The 21,321-nt window shown below is 45.8% G+C and overlaps 1 protein-coding gene and 1 long non-coding RNA gene across 2 annotated transcripts in view; one reads left to right on the top strand and one right to left on the bottom strand.

Annotated features, from left to right (window-relative positions):
- Positions 1-722: 722 nt before the first annotated feature.
- On the bottom strand, positions 723-4,717 carry LOC308473302. Its single transcript, XR_013984022.1, has 4 exons — positions 4,579-4,717; positions 3,511-3,588; positions 1,646-1,769; positions 723-1,152 (listed from the first exon to the last, which is right to left on the bottom strand). It is a non-coding gene; the product is annotated as an uncharacterized lncRNA (long non-coding RNA).
- Positions 4,718-4,903: 186 nt separating this feature from the next.
- Positions 4,904-21,321, top strand: part of MRPS5 (mitochondrial ribosomal protein S5) — a 45,409-nt gene continuing 28,991 nt past the window's right edge. The window contains exons 1-5 of the mRNA XM_080998692.1: positions 4,904-5,060; positions 11,722-11,859; positions 15,867-15,992; positions 17,025-17,258; positions 20,019-20,053. Coding sequence (XP_080854818.1) covers positions 4,991-5,060; positions 11,722-11,859; positions 15,867-15,992; positions 17,025-17,258; positions 20,019-20,053 — 603 coding nt within the window. The 5' untranslated portion in view covers positions 4,904-4,990. The remainder of the gene's footprint in view (positions 5,061-11,721; positions 11,860-15,866; positions 15,993-17,024; positions 17,259-20,018; positions 20,054-21,321) is intronic.

The raw sequence follows: 21,321 nt of genomic DNA, 5'->3' as shown, positions 1-21,321 counted from the left end.
AGTGGTACCTATTTATCTACTTGCACTTTGACGTGCTTTCGAACTGCTAGGTTGGCAGGAGCAGAGACCGAGCAATGGGAGCTCACCCCGTCGTGGGGATTCAAACTGCCGACCTTCCGATCGGCAAGCCCTAGGCTCTGTGGTTTAACCCATAGCACTACCCGCGTCCCTGTACATCTCACCATAGTGGAGACTATATGCTGCTCAGTTAGCTATCAGGTGCTGAGAGCTGATGGGCAACATCAAGGCCTCTCCAGCTCTCCCTTTGTGAGTTCTTTTTCTTTAATGCAGACTTAGACTGGACGTCCGTCTCAATAGGCAATGCTGTCAAATAGAGAACTACCGATATCTTCTGTAGAACAGGACATATAGCTGCTCTACTTCCGCTTTCTGCATCTGTCCCTAACTTTACATTCTCCAAAGGCTTATTGCAGAAGGGGAGCTTGCTAGTATTAGAATTTTCTCCAGCTGCTGGGGGAAAAACCCCCACAAAGTACTTGAGATACAAACATTATGTACTCTCATGGTTTGCTGCTCCTTAATAGGATAGGTTGGTCCACGTCCTTTCATTACTGATCTAGCTCAGGTAATAAACCTCGGGGCTCCATTAAGTTGCTCCATCGCACATTACATCTCCCTAGCCAGCATGAGTTTTCTAGCTTTCTGCAAAATCTCTCTTAAGCATGCAACACACCACTCCGAACTCAACCTCTCCTTTTCTCTCCTTTAATCTGAAGTTAATTTACGACACCGCACACAAATCGTGGAAATTATTACTTTTGCTAGAGCCTCATTACCGCCTCTTGATACTTTTACTGGTTAAACTTCACGCCATTATGTAAAATACCGGGAGCAAAGCGACTGATTTCCTTAATCCCTTTCAGGCAAAGCCTCAGCTGCATCAAGGAGAAATGCGGTTCCACAGGAGAGAACACACGAGGCAGCTAAATTAAGATTTGCCTCCTTCGCCATTCAGATGACAAAGTGAGGATTATCTTTCTCGCTTTGTGAGCCTCGCCATTTTATTTTGTTTTTCAAACCACAGAAAGAAAAGAAAATGTTCTGGTTGGTTTCTTGAGGCCTCCTACAACGACCGTGATTGCAATTACTGAATTAGGCAACCATTTGCTTTCTTTCCTGGTGGCAGTAGTCCTGCAAGAAATGTAGGAGAGTAAGGGGAGAAATTCAGCTCCATTCGTATTTAAATGTAAAGTTACCAAATTCACATTTCCCAAAACAGTATGTGAAGCGTAACACAGGTATCCTTCAAAATTTGCACTCTTCCAAATTTTGCAACGCGTTTCTCCTGCCAAGCAATGTGATGGAAATGCATACACTGTGGCAGATTGTGTGTACAAAGGAATATTTTAATGAAAACAAGATGTACCAAAATGCATCATATCAGGGGAAATTGCTTTGCAAAAGGTGCATTTTGGGCAAAATTATACTGTTACAGGCCACCCCAACCTCTGCCTATTGGCAGCAAGTCTTGGCACTTAACCAGGAGGGCTTGTGTTCCTTGGGAATGAGGCATGGCAGAGACTGTTGTGTCTTTATGCAATATGGCTTATTTTACACATATTTAAAACTTGAGTTTCAGTGGAAGGAGTGCAGCAGAACGTTGCATCACAAGAGTATCTATCACCTGTGTTATGTAGTGGTAGACTCATAATCTGGTGAACCAGGTTCGCGTCTCCACTCCTCCACATGCAGCTGCTGGGTGACCTTGGGCTAGTCACATTTCTCTGAAGTCTCTCAGCCTCACTCGCCTCACAGAGTGTTTGTTGTGGGGGAGGAAGGGAAAGGAGAATGTTAGCCGCTTTGAGACTCCTTTGGGTAGTGATAAAGCGGGATATCAAATCCAAACTCTTCTTCTTCTTCACTTCTCTTATAGGTTCAGCAAGCTTGGGTCCCAAGCATCAGCCAGTCAGCCAGCCTCCCAGGTCTCTGCGTGCAGCCTCCTCCAGCCACGTGGAGTCCTGCCCCTGCATTCTTATTCCCAGAAACCCTTGCTCCAAAACCTCTGTTTTAAAAGGACATCTCTTTTAATGTGCTGACATCACGCCCCCTATTATACTGGCAACCTCCCCCTTTCAGTTCTTCTGTTTCTGTCCACTTCTCAGCTGGGGGAAGGACAACATCTGCCTGGTCAATTGTTCTTAATGGCTGTGTTTGTGTTCTTAATGGCACTGCTATCAGCAAACAGAGTAAATTACAGCTTCTGACTTCTTCTGGTTTTGGGATTGCTCTACTGTAGCACCCTGCTTGTGGTTAACGCTTAGCTGGAATGAAATATTCAACACAGCAATAGAGAAATTAAAATAATAATTTATTTGTCAGACAAATAAATGAGAGACACAGTGGTATATGGTTACCAAAGCTCTGCCCACTCCAGCCCTGATGGCCAGCACTTATATTTCCTCAGCCCAGCCCCCTTGCTCCTCCTTTGGCTGCCTCTGTCCAATCAGCCTGGTTGAAATTCCTATTGGCTGTTTGCTAGAACCAATCATAAAAGATACACCCATTTCCTATTACCTTTTATGGGAGACAAAGAGCTATATTTCCTTCTATCCATAAATGGCAGACAAGTAGCCATATATCTTACATTTACCTCAACCAGGCACCTTAATTACCAGATAACCTTTGGCCCCTGCTGCCCTATTACCCTATTCACTGCAAAACAGATGGCTAAACCAGATGGTGCATGGTTTTTAATTTTTATCTTAAAGAGATCTTGGGTTCACCTTCTCACACACCATCTATGAAATAAGAATCTAACATAAGAATCTAACATTTCTTACTTTCTAAATCCTTTGCATAATTACATTTAAGCCAATATATTTCATACATAACATAGATAGATTTTTAGAAGGAAAGGAACTTAGTAAAAGCTAAGTTCTCTAAGTTCTCTGAAGCTTCAAAGCAGCTTCAGAGAGAAGCCTCTTTCCCTAGCCAGCTGCTGTTTCTAAAAGCAACTTCTTCAATTTACCCTTTAACCTTATGAAAATATGGCTCGAGTCTTCTGTTAAACAATAAATTTCACTATTTACCAACTCTTAATTGTGTTTTTGCAGCTTGATTGTATTCTGTAATTTGTATGGTCAGTGTGACCTTTTGCTCCCAGCCTGTAATTTCCTTTTACAACCCTGAAATACTGCTATAGATCAGTGGGGCCCTTGAACAGGAAGATAAACAGCTGCCAGAGTATTCAGCTGGTTTCTGCCTGGCATGAGAGATACAAACATTTACAAATATATTTTTTAAGCTCATTTTAAAATGCAGGTCTTCATCAGATGCCTCACTACCAGCCACTGGTGCTACACTGACTCTCTCAAATGCAACCGTAGGCAAGTTTGCCATATGTCCTGGACAGGTACAGGAGTCAAATGGCGAAACTATTGGGGGAGGGGGATTCAAAAAATCAGCAAAATGTCTGGGTTTTTACCAACAGAACCAGGAAGTGTGTGCTCCCCCCCAAAAGTTCAAAAGTTTTGAGGTTGACTTCCATACCTGAAGACAGCAAAACATTACACAGCTATTCATCTTGATATAGAAAAGATTGCTCTGCCAGCCAGTCACCTCAAGCATCTGTCATAACAAGATAAAGAAGTTAAGCAGACATCCATTCAGGCTGGGGAAGGGATTGTGTGAAACAACCAGTCTGCAACCGGCACTTTTCGTTGTCCAGTTACTGGACTTTGTTCTTCCCACAGCTTTTGCCAGTTGTGTCCATTAGAGCAGAAACTTAAATTAGATACACATAATCTAAGACTAGTTATAAAAACTAAATAACCAGGGGGTTGGGGAGGAGTGGAAGGAAAGTATCTGTTATAATTTGTGATGGACCAGCTTTTATATATATATATATAATCTCCTTGCACTGCAAGCATTAAACATATTTTTAGCACAAGCACTGAGGTTATTACCACAGATTGATGCAAAAGATCCATAGTGAGGAAGATAGCCTCACATTGCCCATCTGTTTTCCAACAAAATGTATTGTTATGGGTTTGTGGGGGTGCCAGATCCTCCCCATAATGCCTGGATTTGGTAAAAGTTAGAAATTAATCAAGGTTTGATTAAACTTTGCCAAACACGAAAACCAACTGCATCAGCCATTAGAAGGGGACAAAGGTACGGGAGAGTGAGGGCCCTTCCTTACTGCGTGCTAGTGGGCAGAGGCAAAGGCCAGGGTTTAGGGTTTCAACTTTGAATGACAGGCTGGGGGGAATCCTTGGAGTCATTTAGCAGGGAGGAGGAGAACTCCAGGTAAGCTACGGAAGACAGGTTGTAACTGGCACACAGGATAGTTTTTTGCAGTCCTTGATTGGTTTTTATATGATTTTATGAGCTGTGTTACTGGTTTTATGTTCTATTTTTGTTTTCATTGTGCTGTTTACTGGGGTTTTTTTTTTTGTTCAAACCACAAAGAGTTTCAAAAATAATTATGTGGTTTATGAATGTTTTAAATAAATAAAAAGCCAGAAAAACAGTCCAGGCTCCCTTGCACCCCTTTTGATCCTGTCTTCAAAACACTCCAATTGAAAACGAGCCTCTTAACGACACTGCTCCATCTACCTCTTTGGCATTTTCCGCGTTAGCTTCTGCGGGCAGCTGCCCCTCGCAGCCCCGCACATGGGAGATTCCGTGTGCGGCTTCCCGAACCACTCCCGGTAGTGTATTGAAAACCACAAGCGGCTTGTTGACCCCCTTTGGGCTGCCTCTACCTAATGCGCGGAGAGGAGTCTTTGGGTCCTAACGGGAAGGCCCCCTCCACTGAGAGGGAGGGGCTGACCTCAGTATTGCCTGCAGCACACACTGAAAATATGGGCAGGCGAGTCGAGGTTCGGCCCCTCCCTCATATCTCCCTGACCGCCGTGATGGGCGCCGCGAAAAGGAGCCGGTGATGGGCGCCGCGTCCTGGAGATTTTAAGATCTCGGGCAAACGCGCGGGCACCAAGTACGGTGGCCTAGGAGGATCTTCGCCAAGATGGCGGCCGCCATAGCTGTGGTGGCTCAAAGAGCCTGCAGCGCCGGAGCCCTCAGAGCCGCGTGGAGAGGTGAAGCCCCTTTTTTACTTATTCTTGCTTCTTCGGCGGGGTCGGGAAGCTGTTGGCCTCCGGCTGCTCTCGCCCTTCGAGGCGGCGGCTTGTGTCCCTCGTACGTTCCCCTCGCCTGACTTCGGCCAGATCCTGCCGCCTCCCATCGCCGCCGCCTTGGGCCTTGTGGTTCTCGGTGTAGCGCAGCTGCCAGGCAGCGAAACCCCAGACAGGCCCCTGTCGCGAGGGTTCCTCACTCGCAAGCGACCGTGCAGATAGGATAGGATCGCACGTGTACCTGGGAGTAAAACCCCATGGAGTACAACGGGGCTGACCGTTGAGAGAATATGCAGCATATTTATCAGTTATTTTTAATGGTGGGTTCCCCCACCCCCCGTTTCTGTAGCGGTTCTTATTTTTATCTGTAATCCCTCTGGGGTGGGGGGAATGTGTTGTTTAGTCGTGTCCGACTCTTCGTGACCCCATGGACCTGAGCACGCCAGGAATGTAGGGCATAAATAAAAGAGCCATTTGGCGCCTAGATTATATATCTGAGTTTCTAACACTCTGCTCTGTTGAACATAGCCGCCCCCCAGTAAACGTACATAGTTTTTCTCTGTGGGAGGCTGACACATTATACAGTGGTACCTTGAGTTACATACGCTTCAGGTTACAGACTCTGCTAACCCAGAAATAGTGCTTCAGGTTAATAACTTTGCTTCAGGATGAGAACAGAAATCGCACTCCAGCGGCGTGGCAGCAGCGGGAGGCCCCATTAGCTAAAGTGGTACTTCAGGTTAAGAACAGTTTCAGGTTAAGAACAGATCTCCGGAACGAATTAAGTATGTAACCAGAGGTACCACTGTACCAATGGTCCATCTAGTTCAGTAGATGTGGGGCCCTCCAGGTGTTAAGACTTATAACTTCCACCATTCCTGAGCAGCAACCACGCCGACTTGCAGTCAAACAACCCCTGGAGGTCATCACATTGGTAACTAGATGGCTATGTTGGCTGGCAGTGGATTTTCATAGTTTTAAACCTAGATCTTTTCCAGCCTTGGAGATGCCAGCGACGTTTAAACTGGAATGTTTTGCATGCATTCCCTTCCTGTCTCCTGTTCAGATCTCCCCCAGTTGTGAACTTAAAGCTGTGACCCACAGCTGCTGTTGAGCTGAAACTCCCAATAGCCCCAGCAGTCTTATATATGCTGACTTGGGATAAACGTCTCTAACGTGACTGCCTTCTGAGTAGACGTTTACACCGTTGAATCATTTGAGAGTCTTTCTCCAGTTCCATTAATGCACACTACCAACTCCGTAGGATTCACTTCTGAGTTTACATTATGAAGATTGAACTGTTGCGAACAAGTGACAGAAAAAAGAACCTTGTTGCCTTTGAATCATACCTAGTGTGCAATCTGATATTGCCTATCTGCCACTGTAACATGAACTGGAATAAAAACTATTTGAATACATCTGTTCACAGGAGACATAAATAATGTAGGATTTAGAACCCTTTCCACATAGTCACTGATTAATTAAAAAAACTTTGTGCAAGTACACTTAATACTGCATTTTGGCCATTCAGCAGCTGCTGCAAAAGTGGGAGAGGAGCTCAGAAGCACTTAAAGTAGCTGATGAAATCTGTGCTAGAAAGCCACTTGAGTAAATGGTAGAAGTGAAGGACTATTCTTAAGTCTGAAGGTGATGCTGGCATATGGGTTTGCCCTAAGGCCACCTGCTTGCCTATTCCTTCAGGAGGAGAACCTCCTTTGCTTTTATGAGCAACATTTGCTTAAAATTGTAGGCTTATATTTATATATAAAAATATTACTACACTGCCCACTCCCTTAAAATATTGATGCGGTTTGCAACAGTGACCCTGCTCCTTCACATACCCTTCTTTAGAGTTAGAAGAAATTGCAGTTGGAGAGGCTTGGACCTTTTCTTTACTTAGGCAAGAGCGGGCAACCGTGGAGCCCTAAAGCACTGCATGCAACATTAAAGGCCTCAGATGGAGAGCAGGCCTGGCAGTGGGAAGGACCAGGGACTAATCCCCACTCCAGCATTCCATTACCCTGAATCACTCTCATTCATAGCCTTCCTCCCCTACAGCTCCCCTTCCCTGTCATCTAACTTAGTGGTTCCCAGACTTATTTTCCACAGACCACTTGAAAACTGCTGAGGGGTCTTGGCAGACCCCTTAATTATTTTTCTGCCTGTTGCAGCAACTGTATTTTTATTGCTTCTTTTGTATATATTCTGTGGAATTCAAGCTGTAATACAAGGGTCTGGAAACCAAGCCTTATGAGGAATGGTTGAGGGAGTTGGGTATGTTTAGCCTGGAAAAGAGGAGACAGAGGAAATATGATAGCCATCTTCAAATGTCTCAGGAAGTACTTTCTGGCAGTAAAAACTGTTTGACAGTGGAACAGTCTCCCTCAGGAAGTGGTAGACTCCTTCCTTGGAGCTTTTAAGCAGAGGTTGGATGGCCGTCTGTCATGGATGCTTTAGCAGAGATTCTTGCATTGCAGGAGGTTGGACTAGAAAACCCTTGGGATCCATTCCAACTCTACAGTTCTATAATTCTATGACATAAGAAATGATGCAATAAAGATACAATTAAAAACCAATCTGAATGTTTAATGTGATGGGTATGCCATCTCCTGACTTCGACCACAAATCCACAGATCACCAGAATGAAGCTTACAGTTTGGGAACCTCTGGACTGGTCAATAAGCACAGGGGATAGCTGAAGAATGTACAGATCAGCTATTTCCAGTGCCAGTTGGCTGGGATGGAGTCCTTTAGACCCCCATGCGTCCCATGGGTTGTCCATATGCCACTTAGGGAGACTTGTTATTAAGAGCCTGAGGCACCCCTGAGCTAGGATTCTCTGAAATAAAGGGTACCCATTAATTTGAGGTGTTGCCATATTTTGAAGTAAAAGGCATTTGAGCAATTGTGTCCCTGAAAGGAGGTGAAACATGCACTATGCAGGGTTGTGATTAATCGGGCTGTACATTCCCTTGGGGCTTCTTGTTCAGTGTAATTCTGTTTGTAATGCAATTTAGCATTTTGCCTTTTGTGATTCTGTTCAGATAAAAGATATAGAAAACTTGAGGTGAAGGAGTTTGTTGCCCGCTAGAAGATTAAAATTAATAGGACTGGATGTTTCTAGAGCTGCAATCTTGCAGCTTAATCAGGTTTCTTTGTACATTAACTTTCCCAGAACATTGCAGCTGTTTCAGCCCAGGTGTTTTCTGTTCACAGTCGTGGAGAAAGGGAGCAATTTATAGACAGGCAGAAGCTGCGGGAGTTCCTCCACCTTCCTGTGTGGTTATTCATCAACCATAACTATTTCTGTTGCTCCCATATTAGTTCTGCATATTGGGCGACTCGCTATAAACCAGGAGTTCTCAGTTGTGTTTCAGAGAATCCCAAAGCTCATTGGGATTCCAGGATTTTTCCAGTGAGAAGATCACTTTCTTCAATGCCAGCTTTGCCAATCCATTCAGTCTTCCTGCTTTAATGTGAAGCCACAAAGAGCAGTCCTCTTCTTTGAAATTTAATCCAAAAATGGGTCTTTGAAACTTGCTGTGAATCTTGCCCTCATTTCCCCCACCCAAAACCCAGTCATGCCTTGTCCTGGTGTTGTAGCTAACTAACTTTAATGCAAGTCTATTTTTAAATATCAGCATTTCTGTATTGCAGGAAGTTGGACCAAATGACCCTGAGGGTCCCTTCCAACTCTACTATTCTGTGATTCTTGTAACTTATTGAAGGGTTTTGTTAACATGGATCTTGACATTTGAACTTGTTCTGTGAAGTGTTTTAATTAGTGTTGCTGTTTTCATTTATTAGTTGCTCTTTTCAGAAAGGTGAAACTCAAAGTGACTTACAGAAACAAACAGTAAATAAAAACATGAAACCAAGAGTAAAAATAATCTAAAATGCTTACCAATGAGATATATATATAAAAGAGCAGATCCCGCTCAACCCTATTCCACTAAGTCGAAAAATTGTGGAGCAGTGACCTGAGTGAATAAGAATGTGTTGTTGTTTTTTTGCCTGGCACCTAAACATGGATAGCGATGGCACCAGGTGTAACGCCCTAGGGAGAGCACTCAACAAGTGGGGAGCCACCACAGAGAAGGCCCTTTCTTGTGTTGCCACCCTCAAAGTGTTCTAAGAATAGAGTTCATAGGGTTGTTGTATTATGCTTACACACAAGTCTCATGGGTTAATTTATTTTTTGCTTGCTATTTGTTTTTTAATTACAGTGGTGCCCCGCAAGACGAATGCCTCGCAAGACGGAAAACTCGCTAGACGAAAGAGTTTTCCGTTTTGGAGGTGCTTCGCAAAACGAAGCTCCTATGGGCTTGCTTCGCAAGACGAAAATGTCTTGCGAGTTCCTGCGGTTTTTTTCCCCTCCCCCCCCCTTTTTCTAAGCTGCTAAGCCGCTTATCTGCTTATCCGATAAGATGATAAGCCGCTAAAAGCCGCTAATAGCGCTAATAGCGCTAATCCGCTAATCCGTCAATGGGCTTGCTTTGCAAGACGAAAAAACCGCTAGACGAAGAGACTCACAGAACGGATTCTTTTCATCTTGCGAGGCACCACTGTAATGATTTAACAAAGAAAGTATAATGGTGGGAAAGCGGGGGGGGACGGACTAAGAGGGAAGAGGAGAAGGGAAAAAACCTGAAACAATAAGCTGTTATTAAGATACAATAACCGCTCATACATCCATCTTAATTTAAACATATACATTATAAAAAATCATCCAAATATCTAGATAAGTATCCACATAAAATCAATGTTGATAAAAAAATGGCCTCAAGTGTACCAAGGCCCTCAGAACAGGTTGCCTAACTATCCATAGCATGAACTTCTTAGCAGAAACCTATACAAAACAGACGCTATGGGAATCTGAAAACGCTGTTGGTTAAGAGGCAAGTGCTTGATTAACAAAAAAGTCTTTAATTGGTTGACAACCCATTTAAGACTAATGATGATGTTTACTGTGGTGCCTGGTGATGTAGCACTGAAATCAGTTACTTGCCGGTGTTTATAACTCTTGTGTTTATTATCCAGTAGCTCCTTTTCCTTCTAATCGGCTTTCTGTGCATTTTCCCATCCTCATCCAGCTAAAATCAATTTCTTTATTGGGCATCTGTTGTAAACTGTTGTCTTTGCCTCATTTCTCCGATTCTGCTATCAGACTTCTCATTGGAATTGGCTCCCTCTCCCTCCATCATGATAATTCTGTTGAAATTGTTTTCACCGAACGCTGTTCGCCTTCCGTCTTGTCTTAATAAGGGTTAAGCACCAGGCAGTTGGGTTTCAGTGCCCATTGAGAGCTGGCTGTTAGGCCAGGTGAGCCAGAAACTCAGGCGTAAACCACAAACAAGGATCATGGGAAGGTGCACCATCAAGGGCAAGCAGCGGGCATGCATTCATTCATTTATTATGTTTGTATACCACATTTTCCTCCAAGGAGCTCAAGATACATGGTTCTCCCCTCTCCCTCCCCATTTTATTCTTACAACAACCTCGTGTGAGGTAGCATAGGCTGAGAGACAGTGACTGGTGCAAGCTCACCCATTGAGCACTGTGGTTGAGTGCGGATTCAAACCCTCGTCTTCCAGGTCCTAAGCCAACACTCTAACCCAGTGTTTCTCAAACGTGGGGTCCCCAGCTGGACTACAACTCCCATCATCCCTGACCACTGGTCCTGCAAGCTAGGGATGATGGGAGTTGTAGTCCACCAACAGCTGGGGACCCAAGGAAAGTGTTTGGATTGACATAGGCTCCAGAAGCATTGGTTTAATACACCACGCTGTGCTAAATGCCTTATGGCAGAGGTTTTTAACCTTTTTGAGTCCATGGCTTCCTTGACCAACTACATTTTTTTTGTGGGAGCCCTGTGGGGCTCAGGAGCCCAGCTATGTCACCCCTTGCCCGCAGAGCTGGCAGCCTCTCACCCTTTTTCAAACACCCTCCCTTGTGGAGTGTTCTCTCAGCCTCCTCTCCCTACTGCTTGGAATTCCTCCGGGCAGCCACTGCTGCCACCCCTAGTCTCTGAGCTGCCTCCCCGCAACCCCCAGCCAGCCCCAAGAGTCCCAGAGGCACCATTCGCCTGTGGAGCTTATAGCCAGGGCTGCTGCCATAAACAGTTGTGCAACCCTTTGGGAGTCAGAGATGCGAGAGGGCATCAGAGGAGGGATGGAAGGAAAGAGGGACAGAGGCCAGTGTTGCTCAAGGCACCCCTGACCATCATTCAAGACACCCTGGTTGAAAACCACTATCTTATGGGGATGATTTGACATTGGGGATGCAGCATAAATCAATCAGTTAGATTAATAGACCTAAAGCCTATTAAGATTTCTGTTAAGAAATCTAAAAATAGTGTCCCCAATTAATTTGGCAGCTGGGGTTTCAAAAACCATCATTTTTAATGCAAAAACGGCAAGTGGCAGGATTGTCTTAGAAGAGACATTCCCCCTTTCCTAAGAAGGCATGTGCATGCATTTGTCCAAAGAAAACAAGCAAAATGTGCTTCCTTTTCTTCTTCAGAAGTATTATCTTATTTACCTTAATTTAATTTATCAGCTAACATTTCCTTAACTGGGTGACAGCCCTGTTGGTTAGGTTAACCTCCCTTTGCTTCTCTCCCCAGGCTGCGCCTTGATTCCAGGGTCTGGAGTCAATTGTCAGTATGCTACCTTGGCGTGTGCTTTCCAGACGCATTGCTACATTTACGGCCCCCGCGATGTGACAGTGCAGCCATGCAGGCGCAGCAGCTTCTTCAATAAATGTAAGTCTTGTAAGCAACAGGTGCTGTGGCTTAGAAACAACATTTGCGTAGCTTTTCTCCCCTCTCAGGCCACCGTCCTGTATCCATTTAACCTGTCCATTGAAGCCCTTGAAACTGAGCCTACCTAACTGGGTACCAACTTGATTTCAGTAGGAGGGAGTTGAACACATACTTAGGCTGCACATGTCCTGATGTGCTCGCTCAGGACTTCATGTCCTCCACGGAAACCAAGAGACTGTCTTAGTGCATCAGGGGCCTGGCGTGTGGCCAGAGATGAAATTGCTCAGATTCACGCAGAATTGGATGCCAAAGTCTTGAGGAAGCATCCAAAGCACCATCTGGTCAGGTTATTGTGGATCAGTTTGATTTGTGGCAGTCTGAGAATGTGGAGGTGCTAGCAGCAAGAATATTATTGGCACAAAAATGGAAGCAAGAAGAATTACCGATGAAAGAAGAATGGCAGATGAAATTGATGGACTATGCAGAATTAGATAAATTAACAGGAAGGATTTGAAACCTATGAGACCAGAGATTCTTAGAAGACTGGAGTAAATATATGAACGATTTGAAAAGTAACTGTAATGAACAGATTATGCTAGTAGGACTGCAAGACGTTTTGTAAGGAGGACTATCTGAAATATTGCAAGAAAGACTATGAGGAGAATTATTAGTTAATGATAATTAAGAGTAATAGAGAAATTAAGAAATGCAGAATAAGTGATAAAGAACAAAAAAAATCATCAGAGGTGTTGACGGAAGTCTAAAATATTGTATAAGATACGAAGTTATGTTATATGATTGTTGGAAATGATATGTTAAAAAAACCAATAAAAATGTATAAAAAATTAAAAAAAGAGAATGTGGAGGTGCTATAAGCCCCTAAGAAGACTTGTGTGGGCCCACAAGGGCTGAGCAACTATCACCCAGTCACCAATATCCCCCTTTTAGGCAAGGTGTTGAAGTGGATAGTGGTGATCCAACTGCAGGCACGTTTAGATAATTTACCTGGGCCCTTTTCAGTCTTGCTTCATGCCTGGATAGGGTACCAAAGCTGCCTCAGTTGCGCTTGTTAAAGCCCTTAGGAGACGGACGGAGAAGTGGTTATCTTCGACCTTTTGTCAGCTTTTGATACCATCAAGAAAAGTACTGTTGGATCAGGCCAAAAGCCCAGCTAGTCCAGCATCCTGTTCTCACAGTGGCCAACCCAGAGGATTATGGGAAGTCCAGAAGCAGGACCTGTGCCACAACACCCTTTTTTTTATTTATTCCCAGCAACTGGTATTCAGAGAATGCTTCCTCCAACAGTGGTGAGAGAACATAGTCATAAATATATATAAATGCAGTAGGTTGATCCCAGCTCTTTATTTATTTGCTTATTCTTTATATTCAGCGTGGTTCCCACTTCAAGACAAGGGTTGGGAATCATTGGCCCTCCAGATGTTGCTGAACTACACAGTGGTGTAGCATTGGGGGGGGCAGAGGGGCAGTGTCCCCAGGAGCAAAATTCTGGAGGGGCGCAATGCCCATGCCCCCTGTCTCCTGGGCTTCCCAAGCCAGAAGGATGAGAAAGGCACGCAGCCACTGTCACCAGCAGCCATGTGCCTTGCAGGTTCCGCACACCCCATCCTCTGGCCGGCACCTCCACCCCAGCTGCCCAGTCCACTAAGGGGGCACAACACTTTCCCCGCTCCGGGCATCAGCAGCCCACGCTACACCACTGGAACTTCAGCTCCCATCATCCCCAGCAAGCATAGCCAATAGCCAGGGGTGATAGGGGTTCTCCTGCAGCAAGCTATAGTGGGGCAAAGTTTCCCCACACCTGGTTTAAGATAACATTTATTACACCCAGCACACAAGTGTGAAGGGAAGAGGAAAAGAAGTGCATGGAGGCACCTTTGCATGTGATTGAACTTGGAGAGGAGGAGCAAAATAACAGATGGTCCCAGCTGAGCTGGCAGAGAAGAAGAAGAAGAAAATTTTATTTATATTCCGCCCTCCCCAGCCGAAGCTGGGCTCAGAGCGGCTAACAACAATAAAAGTACAGTGGTACCTCGGGTTAAGTACTTAATTCGTTCCGGAGGTCTGTTCTTAACCTGAAGCACCACTTTAGCTAATGGGGCCTCCGGCTGCTGCCGCGCCACCGCAGCGTGATTTCTGTTCTCATCCTGATGCAAAGTTCTTAAGCTGAAGCACTATTTCTGGGTTAGCGGAGTCTGTAACCTGAAGCGTATGTAACCTGAGGTACCACTGTAACACAGCATTCTAAAATCAACTCATTCTAAAATTAATTCAGAATCAAATTAATGGCAACCATTGGGCTAGAATTCTATGAGAATTACCAAAGGAGGGAGTCAGACTGTGCCTTGGCCAAAGGCCTGGTGGAACAGCTCTGTCTTGCAGGCCCTGCAGAAAGATGTCAAGTCCCGCAGGGCCCTAGTCTCTTGTGACAGAGCGTTCCACCAGATCGGGGCCACGTCCGAAAAAGCCCTGGCTCTGGTTGAGGCCAGCCTAACCAAGGCCATGCTTTGGATCGATTGGATAAGCCCTCCTGGATCTGACCAAAGCCTTATCTGGAAGCAGCATCCTGTTTTCGGAGTGGCCAACCAGATGCCTATGGGAAGCCCTCAGGCAGGACTTGAGTGCCACAGCTCTCTCCCCCTATAATGCCCCAGCGGCTGTCATTCAGAGGCATGCTGCTCTTGGGAGGTAGCATCCAGCCTGGAGGTGCTATCCAGCCATCACAACGTGTTATCAGTCTCTTGTCACAATCTGTGCCCTTTTGCTTTGTGATATTTAACCGTAAGGAGCCGAATGCCTCGTGCATGCTTTGCTTTCCATGACGAACATTTGAAGGCCCTCTTCTGTGTCCCTGTGGCTAGTTAAGAGCTCAAGAGCTGGGAATTTGGGGGAAATCACACAAAGTGATCAATGTCCTTTGACGCCGGCTGGGCACTGTCACGGTATGAGGTGTTGCAGGAGACTGGAAGGAGCACTTAGCGGCATTGTCACCACAAGCTGTGAATTGATTCCTTTCTGTTTCCATTCCTTTCTGCCTTGACTGTGGAAGATGGAGAGGCAGCAGGGTTGGGGAGGGAGCAAGGCTGCTCCCTTTTAAGAAGTGATGGTTCATGTGGCTGATGGGAGGAGAGGAAAATAAGTTAGATACAGGATGCCAGGGGAGGTGAGAAGAAAATAAGAGTCCCTGTCTGGGTTCGGGTCTGAGAAGAAACTGTTACTGAAAAGGAAGCTGAGCAAAGAATAGATGGAGGAAAGCTGTGGACCAATTTGCAAGTAATTTTTGACACAGGCTACCCTCAGTGCAGTCATTCTCAGTCTGCATACGTCTCTGCAGTCACATGGAGAAAGACCTGTCTGGACCTGGCCTGAGCTTTCTGGACTTGCCCCCTCATTATAGTAATCTTAACCTTGAGGAGGGGGGACAGAGGGCAAAGCCAGTTAGGAGGGAAATTCAGCAGAACATCTGCTCTGCATTCAGAAGCTCCTCTGCATCTCCAGGTGGGGCAGTGAATGCCCTGCTTCTGATATCCTGGAGAGACACTTCCGGTCAGGGTAGACAGCATTGAGCTATATGGACCAATGGTCTCCGTATGAGGCAGGTTCCTATGTTCCCATGTATTGAAGTTGGTAGCCACTCGTCTGCTCAACTGCAGCCCATCTTCATAGCCGTGTTTCCAGACACACACTCATGATTTGGTAGGCATTCATATTCAGCAAGCCATGATGATGATGATTCAAGATGGTTATGAAGAAGATGTGAGCTTTATCCATCCAGAGCATTAATAGGTCAGGCCACAGACCCAAGATGCCCGTGACCTCGTTTTTGATCCCTGCAAACGGTCTCTCGGCGACACTTCAACACTTTCTCAAGTCACAGTCGGCTTGGCATACCTTAGATTAAATGACACCTGAGCATGTTTTCCCCACCCCACCCCCTTGAATTGCTGCTGTTAAGAATTTGGATGAGTTGTGTGCAATATGTGTTTCAGTGACGGCTGATCAGCTCTGGAAAGGCGTTTTGGCAGAGAGCGGTGCCAGTGGAAGGAAAGGAAGAGGGAAGAGGACCAAGAAGAAGCTGAAGAAGGATCTCAATAGAGGCCAGATCATTGGCGAAGGTAAATCCACAACATAAGCAAGAGGCCAGAAACGTCTTCATTCATATTGGGTCCCTCTAAGAGTGAACTCTAGTTCCACTCCCATCAGCGCTCAACACCAGGCTGCTTAGATGTGAAAGGGAGGTATCTTCATGCTTGGGGGGACCCCAGAGTTTGCAGAAGTAATACATATAAATAATTTGAAACCCTATTGAGGGCACACACACACACACACACACACACACACACAACCAACCAGCTCTGGGAGGACATAGTTAGCCACAGAATGCTAAGTCTAGGAGGTGTGTAAACAAGAAAGTAAAAAATACTCTCTGTGCAAATATCTGATTCTGCGGTGTGCACAGCGAGGTTTGGGTACTACAGTGGTACCTCGGTTTACAAACACATTGGGTTACAGACTCCACTAACCCGGAAGTAGTACCTTGGGTTAAGAACTTTACCTCAGGATGAGAACAGAAATCGCACAGCGGCGGTGGGAGGCCCCATTAGCTAACGTGGTAACTCAGGTTAAGAACGGTTTCAGGTTAAGAGCGGACCTCTGGAATGAATTAAGTTTGTAACCAGAGGTACCACTGTAATTCCGCATGTTTGTATAAGTGATTTTTTTTCACATAGCGAATGTTTGTAAAGCGAGACCTGTGCGTACTGTATTTTTATTTGTTTTGAAATACATCCGGTCCCCCAGTCCCAAAATGGGACACCCCCACCCCCAAGTTGGCTAAATAAATGTTGCTTATTGCTTTTGGTTTACTGAGTTCATCCTCTTCTGTGTTCTATCTCAGTGCACACTGCTTTGTCAGCTGAAGCAGGTTATATATCCACAAACAGAGAAATAAAATGTATTTATTATCAATATACTTAGTGCACGCTGTTTTCCTTAATTGTAGTTTAGCTCCCCACCCCATTCATCCTAAAAAGCAGTTGAATCTTAACACCGGACGATGCTTGTTGTACAGCTTCAGCTCATTTCACGGTTACGGCTGTGATCTGGGAAGTACCCTAAGTCGTTCTTGTGCTCTCCATCTGCCTTAGGACGCTCAGGTTTCCTCTGGCCTGGCCTCAACGCTCCGGTACTGAAACAAGGAGCGGTCCAGACCATTGATCAGCGGGATAAAGAGGAGCAGGAGAAGGTGCAAGCAGAAAAGCTCCGTCTGCGGGAAGAGTTTGACAGGAAAAGAAAGATAAAGGTGAAGAGGGAGAGAGGATGGACTGGAAGATCTTGGGGAGGTATCAGCCTAGGACCCCCGGATCCAAGTCCTACTGGAGGTAAGATAACTAGGTGCATTCTAGTTGTTTTATTTGTGCATTTCATAAAACTTATTCCGTGCATGTCTGTGTAGCTCAGTGGTAGAACATCTGCTTTTCTTAAGGCACTATTGGGGTTGCTAATAACTCCCTTAAGAAAAGGTTTCTATAAGCTACAGCTTGATCAGGGGTGGGGAACCTCGGGTTCAAGAGGTTATGTATGGCCCTCCAGGCATCTCTGTCCAGCCCTCAAGACTCTCTTCTGTTAAATAAATCATGATACAGTGTAATGTGTCATGTGCTGTTGTTCGTCCGAGGTTGCATTTACCTAATTTTAAGGCCTTCTAAGGAACAGGTGGTTGTTATTATGTCCCAATATGTAAAATCACAGAATTCAAAGAGGGGGTACTTCCTTTTTCGCATGACTATCAATTGTCATCTGAACTTATGAGTACAGTGGTACCTCGGGTTACATACGCTTCAGGTTACATACGCTTCAGGTTACAGACTCCACTAATCCAGAAATAGTACCTCAGGTTAAGAACTTTGCTTCAGGATGAGAACAGAAATCGTGCTCTGGCAGTGCGGCGGCAGCAGGAGGCTCCATTAGCTAAAGTGGTGCTTCAGGTTAAGAACAGTTACAGGTTAAGAACGGACCTCTGGAACGAATTAAGTATTTAACCTGAGGTACCACTGTATCTTAAAAAAAATATGTGGGCAACCTGCCTGACTGCTTAACACAGTTTGCAATGGACAATTGAAAAATATACAGATGAAACAACACCAAGAAAATATAATAACAGGAACCTAGGAAGCTGCCTTATACTTGGCCCATCTAGCTCCATACTGAATACACTAACCGGCAGCTTTCCAGGGTTTCACGCAGGAGCTATCCCCAGTCCTGCCTGGAGATGCCAAGGTTTGAACCCGAGACCTTGTGCATGCAAGCTCTTCCACGGAGCCGTGGTCCTTCCTTCGTCAGCCTAAAGAGCCATAGAAGGCTGTACAGTGACTTGGGCAGTCGATCTGTTTAACGCAGAAGTACTTCTCTGGCTGGCAGTGATTTTCTAGGGTCTCCGGCAGACAATTTATCTTCTTGAGCTGGAGGTGCCGGGGGTGGAACTCAGGGGCGACTACATGCAAATCATGCGCTCGTCTGCTGAGCTATGGTGCTTTGGGTTCAGAGAGGTTTCTGGCATTTTAGAGCGATGTGTCTGATGTGACATGCCGCTTGCCATGCTCTGCCTGCCTGCCAGTGGGAGTTGGCAGCCTTGCAGAATGCTGTCCTCATTTCCAGCACATCCACTGCAGCCCCATCACTTTCCTGGAGCAAGTCCCTAACACCTGCAGTGGGCAGAACTGGGTGGGTATGGGTGGTGTGCGGCAAGCATTTAGAAGCCTGGTCTGTGCAAAGTACTTTGGCTCGGCGCTGTTCCCTTAACTCTAAAGAGATGTTGCAGTGATTGCATCTGACTGATTACAGGCTCCCCACCCCTAGCAGCCTTTTCAATTGAAATGCAGAGCAAGATGGCTGTTAACTCTGAGACATGACTTGATTTGAAGTGCCTGGGGTGGTCGTGCATCTCCCCCCCCCCAAAAAAAAACCCCACAACTTCCTTCTGTCGCTGTGCGAGCAACATGTGTTGGATAACACCTGAGCCCGTTTATTTGTTTGATTTGAATCCTTGCAAACCGTTTCATAGTTGGTCACTCAGCGTGCTCGTTTCTAAAACAATACCCTGCTGTGGTGTCGGCACGGTACATGTGAGCCGTTTATAGCCTGGCTGCTCCTGTTAGACCTTAAAACACTCCGCGATCTACGCCTGACTGCTCAGCCAGCTTACAGTATCCCTTTGGCCGATAGCGTGTGCAAGGAGGCAGCTCTAAATTTAGCCGAAAATGTCATTGTCTGTATGCAATCTGTTCGCTTCCTAACATGGCATGCTAGTTTTAACACTTTGCAGAGCTTTTAGCAGTGGAAAATCAGCAGGAGAAGCACAGTAAGATTGGGACTCACCACGTTCATAAAACTGCCTTCCTTGTCTCTCCCGTTCTCCTTCCCTTTGCCACAAATGCAAACGCACAAGCGGAGTTGAAATTTGGGCCCCATCTGCTCTATACCTTTTTAAGCACCATTATGCCACTTCAGAGGGACACGGGTGGCGCTGTGGGTTAAACCACAGAGCCTAGGACTTGCCGATCAAAAGGTCGGCAGTTCGAATCCCCACGAAGGGGTGAGCTCCCGTTGCTCGGTCCCTGCTCCTGCCAGCCTAGCAGTTCGAAAGCAAGTGCAAGTAGATAAATAGGTACCGCTCCGGCAGGAAGGTAAATGGCGTTTCCATGCGCTGCTCTGGTTCGCCAGAAGCGGCTTAGTCATGCTGGCCACATGACCCGGAAGCTGTACGCTGGCTCCCTCGGCCAATAAAGCGAGATGAGCACCGCAACCCCAGAGTCGGTCACGACTGGACATAATGGTCAGGGGTCCCTTTACCTTTACCTATGCCACTTCAACAGTCATGGCTTCCCCCCAAAGATTCCTGGGAACTGTAGATTGTTATAGGTGCTGAGAGTTGATAGGAGACCCCTGGTTCCTTCACAGAGCTATACTTCCCGTAGTGGTTTAATAATCAATCCCTCTTCCCTGGGAACTCTGCATGGCCTGATCATGCTTGAATCAGACCTAGGCGAGGTAACATCTTTATACAGCTATATTATATGGAGATGATGCATTTATGTGTATGTGAGCTGTACATCTCTGACTCGCATTTTCTTTACCGACAGAAACATACGAAGATTTCGACTCCAGAGTGATTGAGGTAAGCGCTGCAAAACATCTGCAGGGATTCGCACCTTAAACACAAAATGCTTCTGGTCTTACCGTCCTTTGACTATAACTCACTAATAATGGGAGCTGGGGAATTCTGAAGTAGCGTTATTACAGCTGTGGAGAAAAGTGTGCTATTCCTTTGGCTCTGCCACAGCGCCCAGTTCAAAGGACTCTTGGATAGAGTTCAAAGGCTGCAAAGCTGCAAAGTCTGCCATTAGGTTAGCCACTAGAATTATAGAATTGTAGTGTTGGAAGGGACCCAATAATCATCTGGTCCAAGCTTGAGAGAAAAAGAGGGTTTTCTGCAAATGTTTTTTCTAATTTACGTTCTTTTACCCCGGTAACGAAGCCATGAACAAAACAACTTTTGACTCTCTGCTCTTGGAAAAGCAATAAGTAGCTTGGAATCCATCCCACCTTTCTTTTGCCTTGTTTGCATAGGTGTATTAGCTAGGGATTTCTTCTACCTGGTGCATTCATGTCATCCAGGGACGAGGAATTCAGACCCAATAACCAAATACAGCCATGCAAGCCTATTTGCCTGGCTCTGTGGACTCTCTTCAAACCACATCTCTTTGCCAGCCATGCCCCTCTCTTACGCCTTCACACCCTCCTTTGAAAAATTATGTGATTTTTTATATATAGACTTTTTACAAACTATGCATTCGGAGGATTTTATTTTCATTTCCCATGCCTGGTGTGGCATATGTCCCTGACGGACCCTCCTTTCACTTTCAGAAATGCTTTTTTTAAACTTTCAGTGAGTGACCACTTGCCCCTGTTCGAATGCCGAAACATTGCTTTTGCGTGGCATCTAATCGTTCTTTTGCCCAGAGCCAGGATTCGATTTGCATGTGTAATCTATGGGAATTTGCAGTTAGTCACAGCTCCTATATGATGTACTGGTAAAGGGACCCCTGACCATTAGGTCCAGTCGAGGCCGACTCTGGGGTTGCGGCACTCATCTTGCTGTATTGGCCGAGGGAGCCGGCGTACAGCTTCCGGGTCATGTGGCCAGCATGACTAAGCCGCTTCTGGCGAACCAGAGCAGCGCACGGAAACGCCATTTACCTTCCCGCCGGAGCGGTACCTATTTATCTACTTGCACTTTGACGTGCTTTCGAACTGCTAGGTTGGCAGGAGCTGGGACTGAGCAACGGGAGCTCACCCCGTCGCGGAGATTCGAACCGCTGACCTTCTGATCGGGAAGTCCTAGTTTCTGTGGTTTAACCCACAGCGCTACCTGTGTCCCCCTAT

This window comes from Podarcis pityusensis, assembly GCF_964106645.2.
Source record: "Podarcis pityusensis genome assembly, chromosome: 3".
NCBI lineage: Eukaryota > Metazoa > Chordata > Lepidosauria > Squamata > Lacertidae > Podarcis > Podarcis pityusensis.
This window is presented reverse-complemented; position numbering and strand designations above follow the sequence as displayed.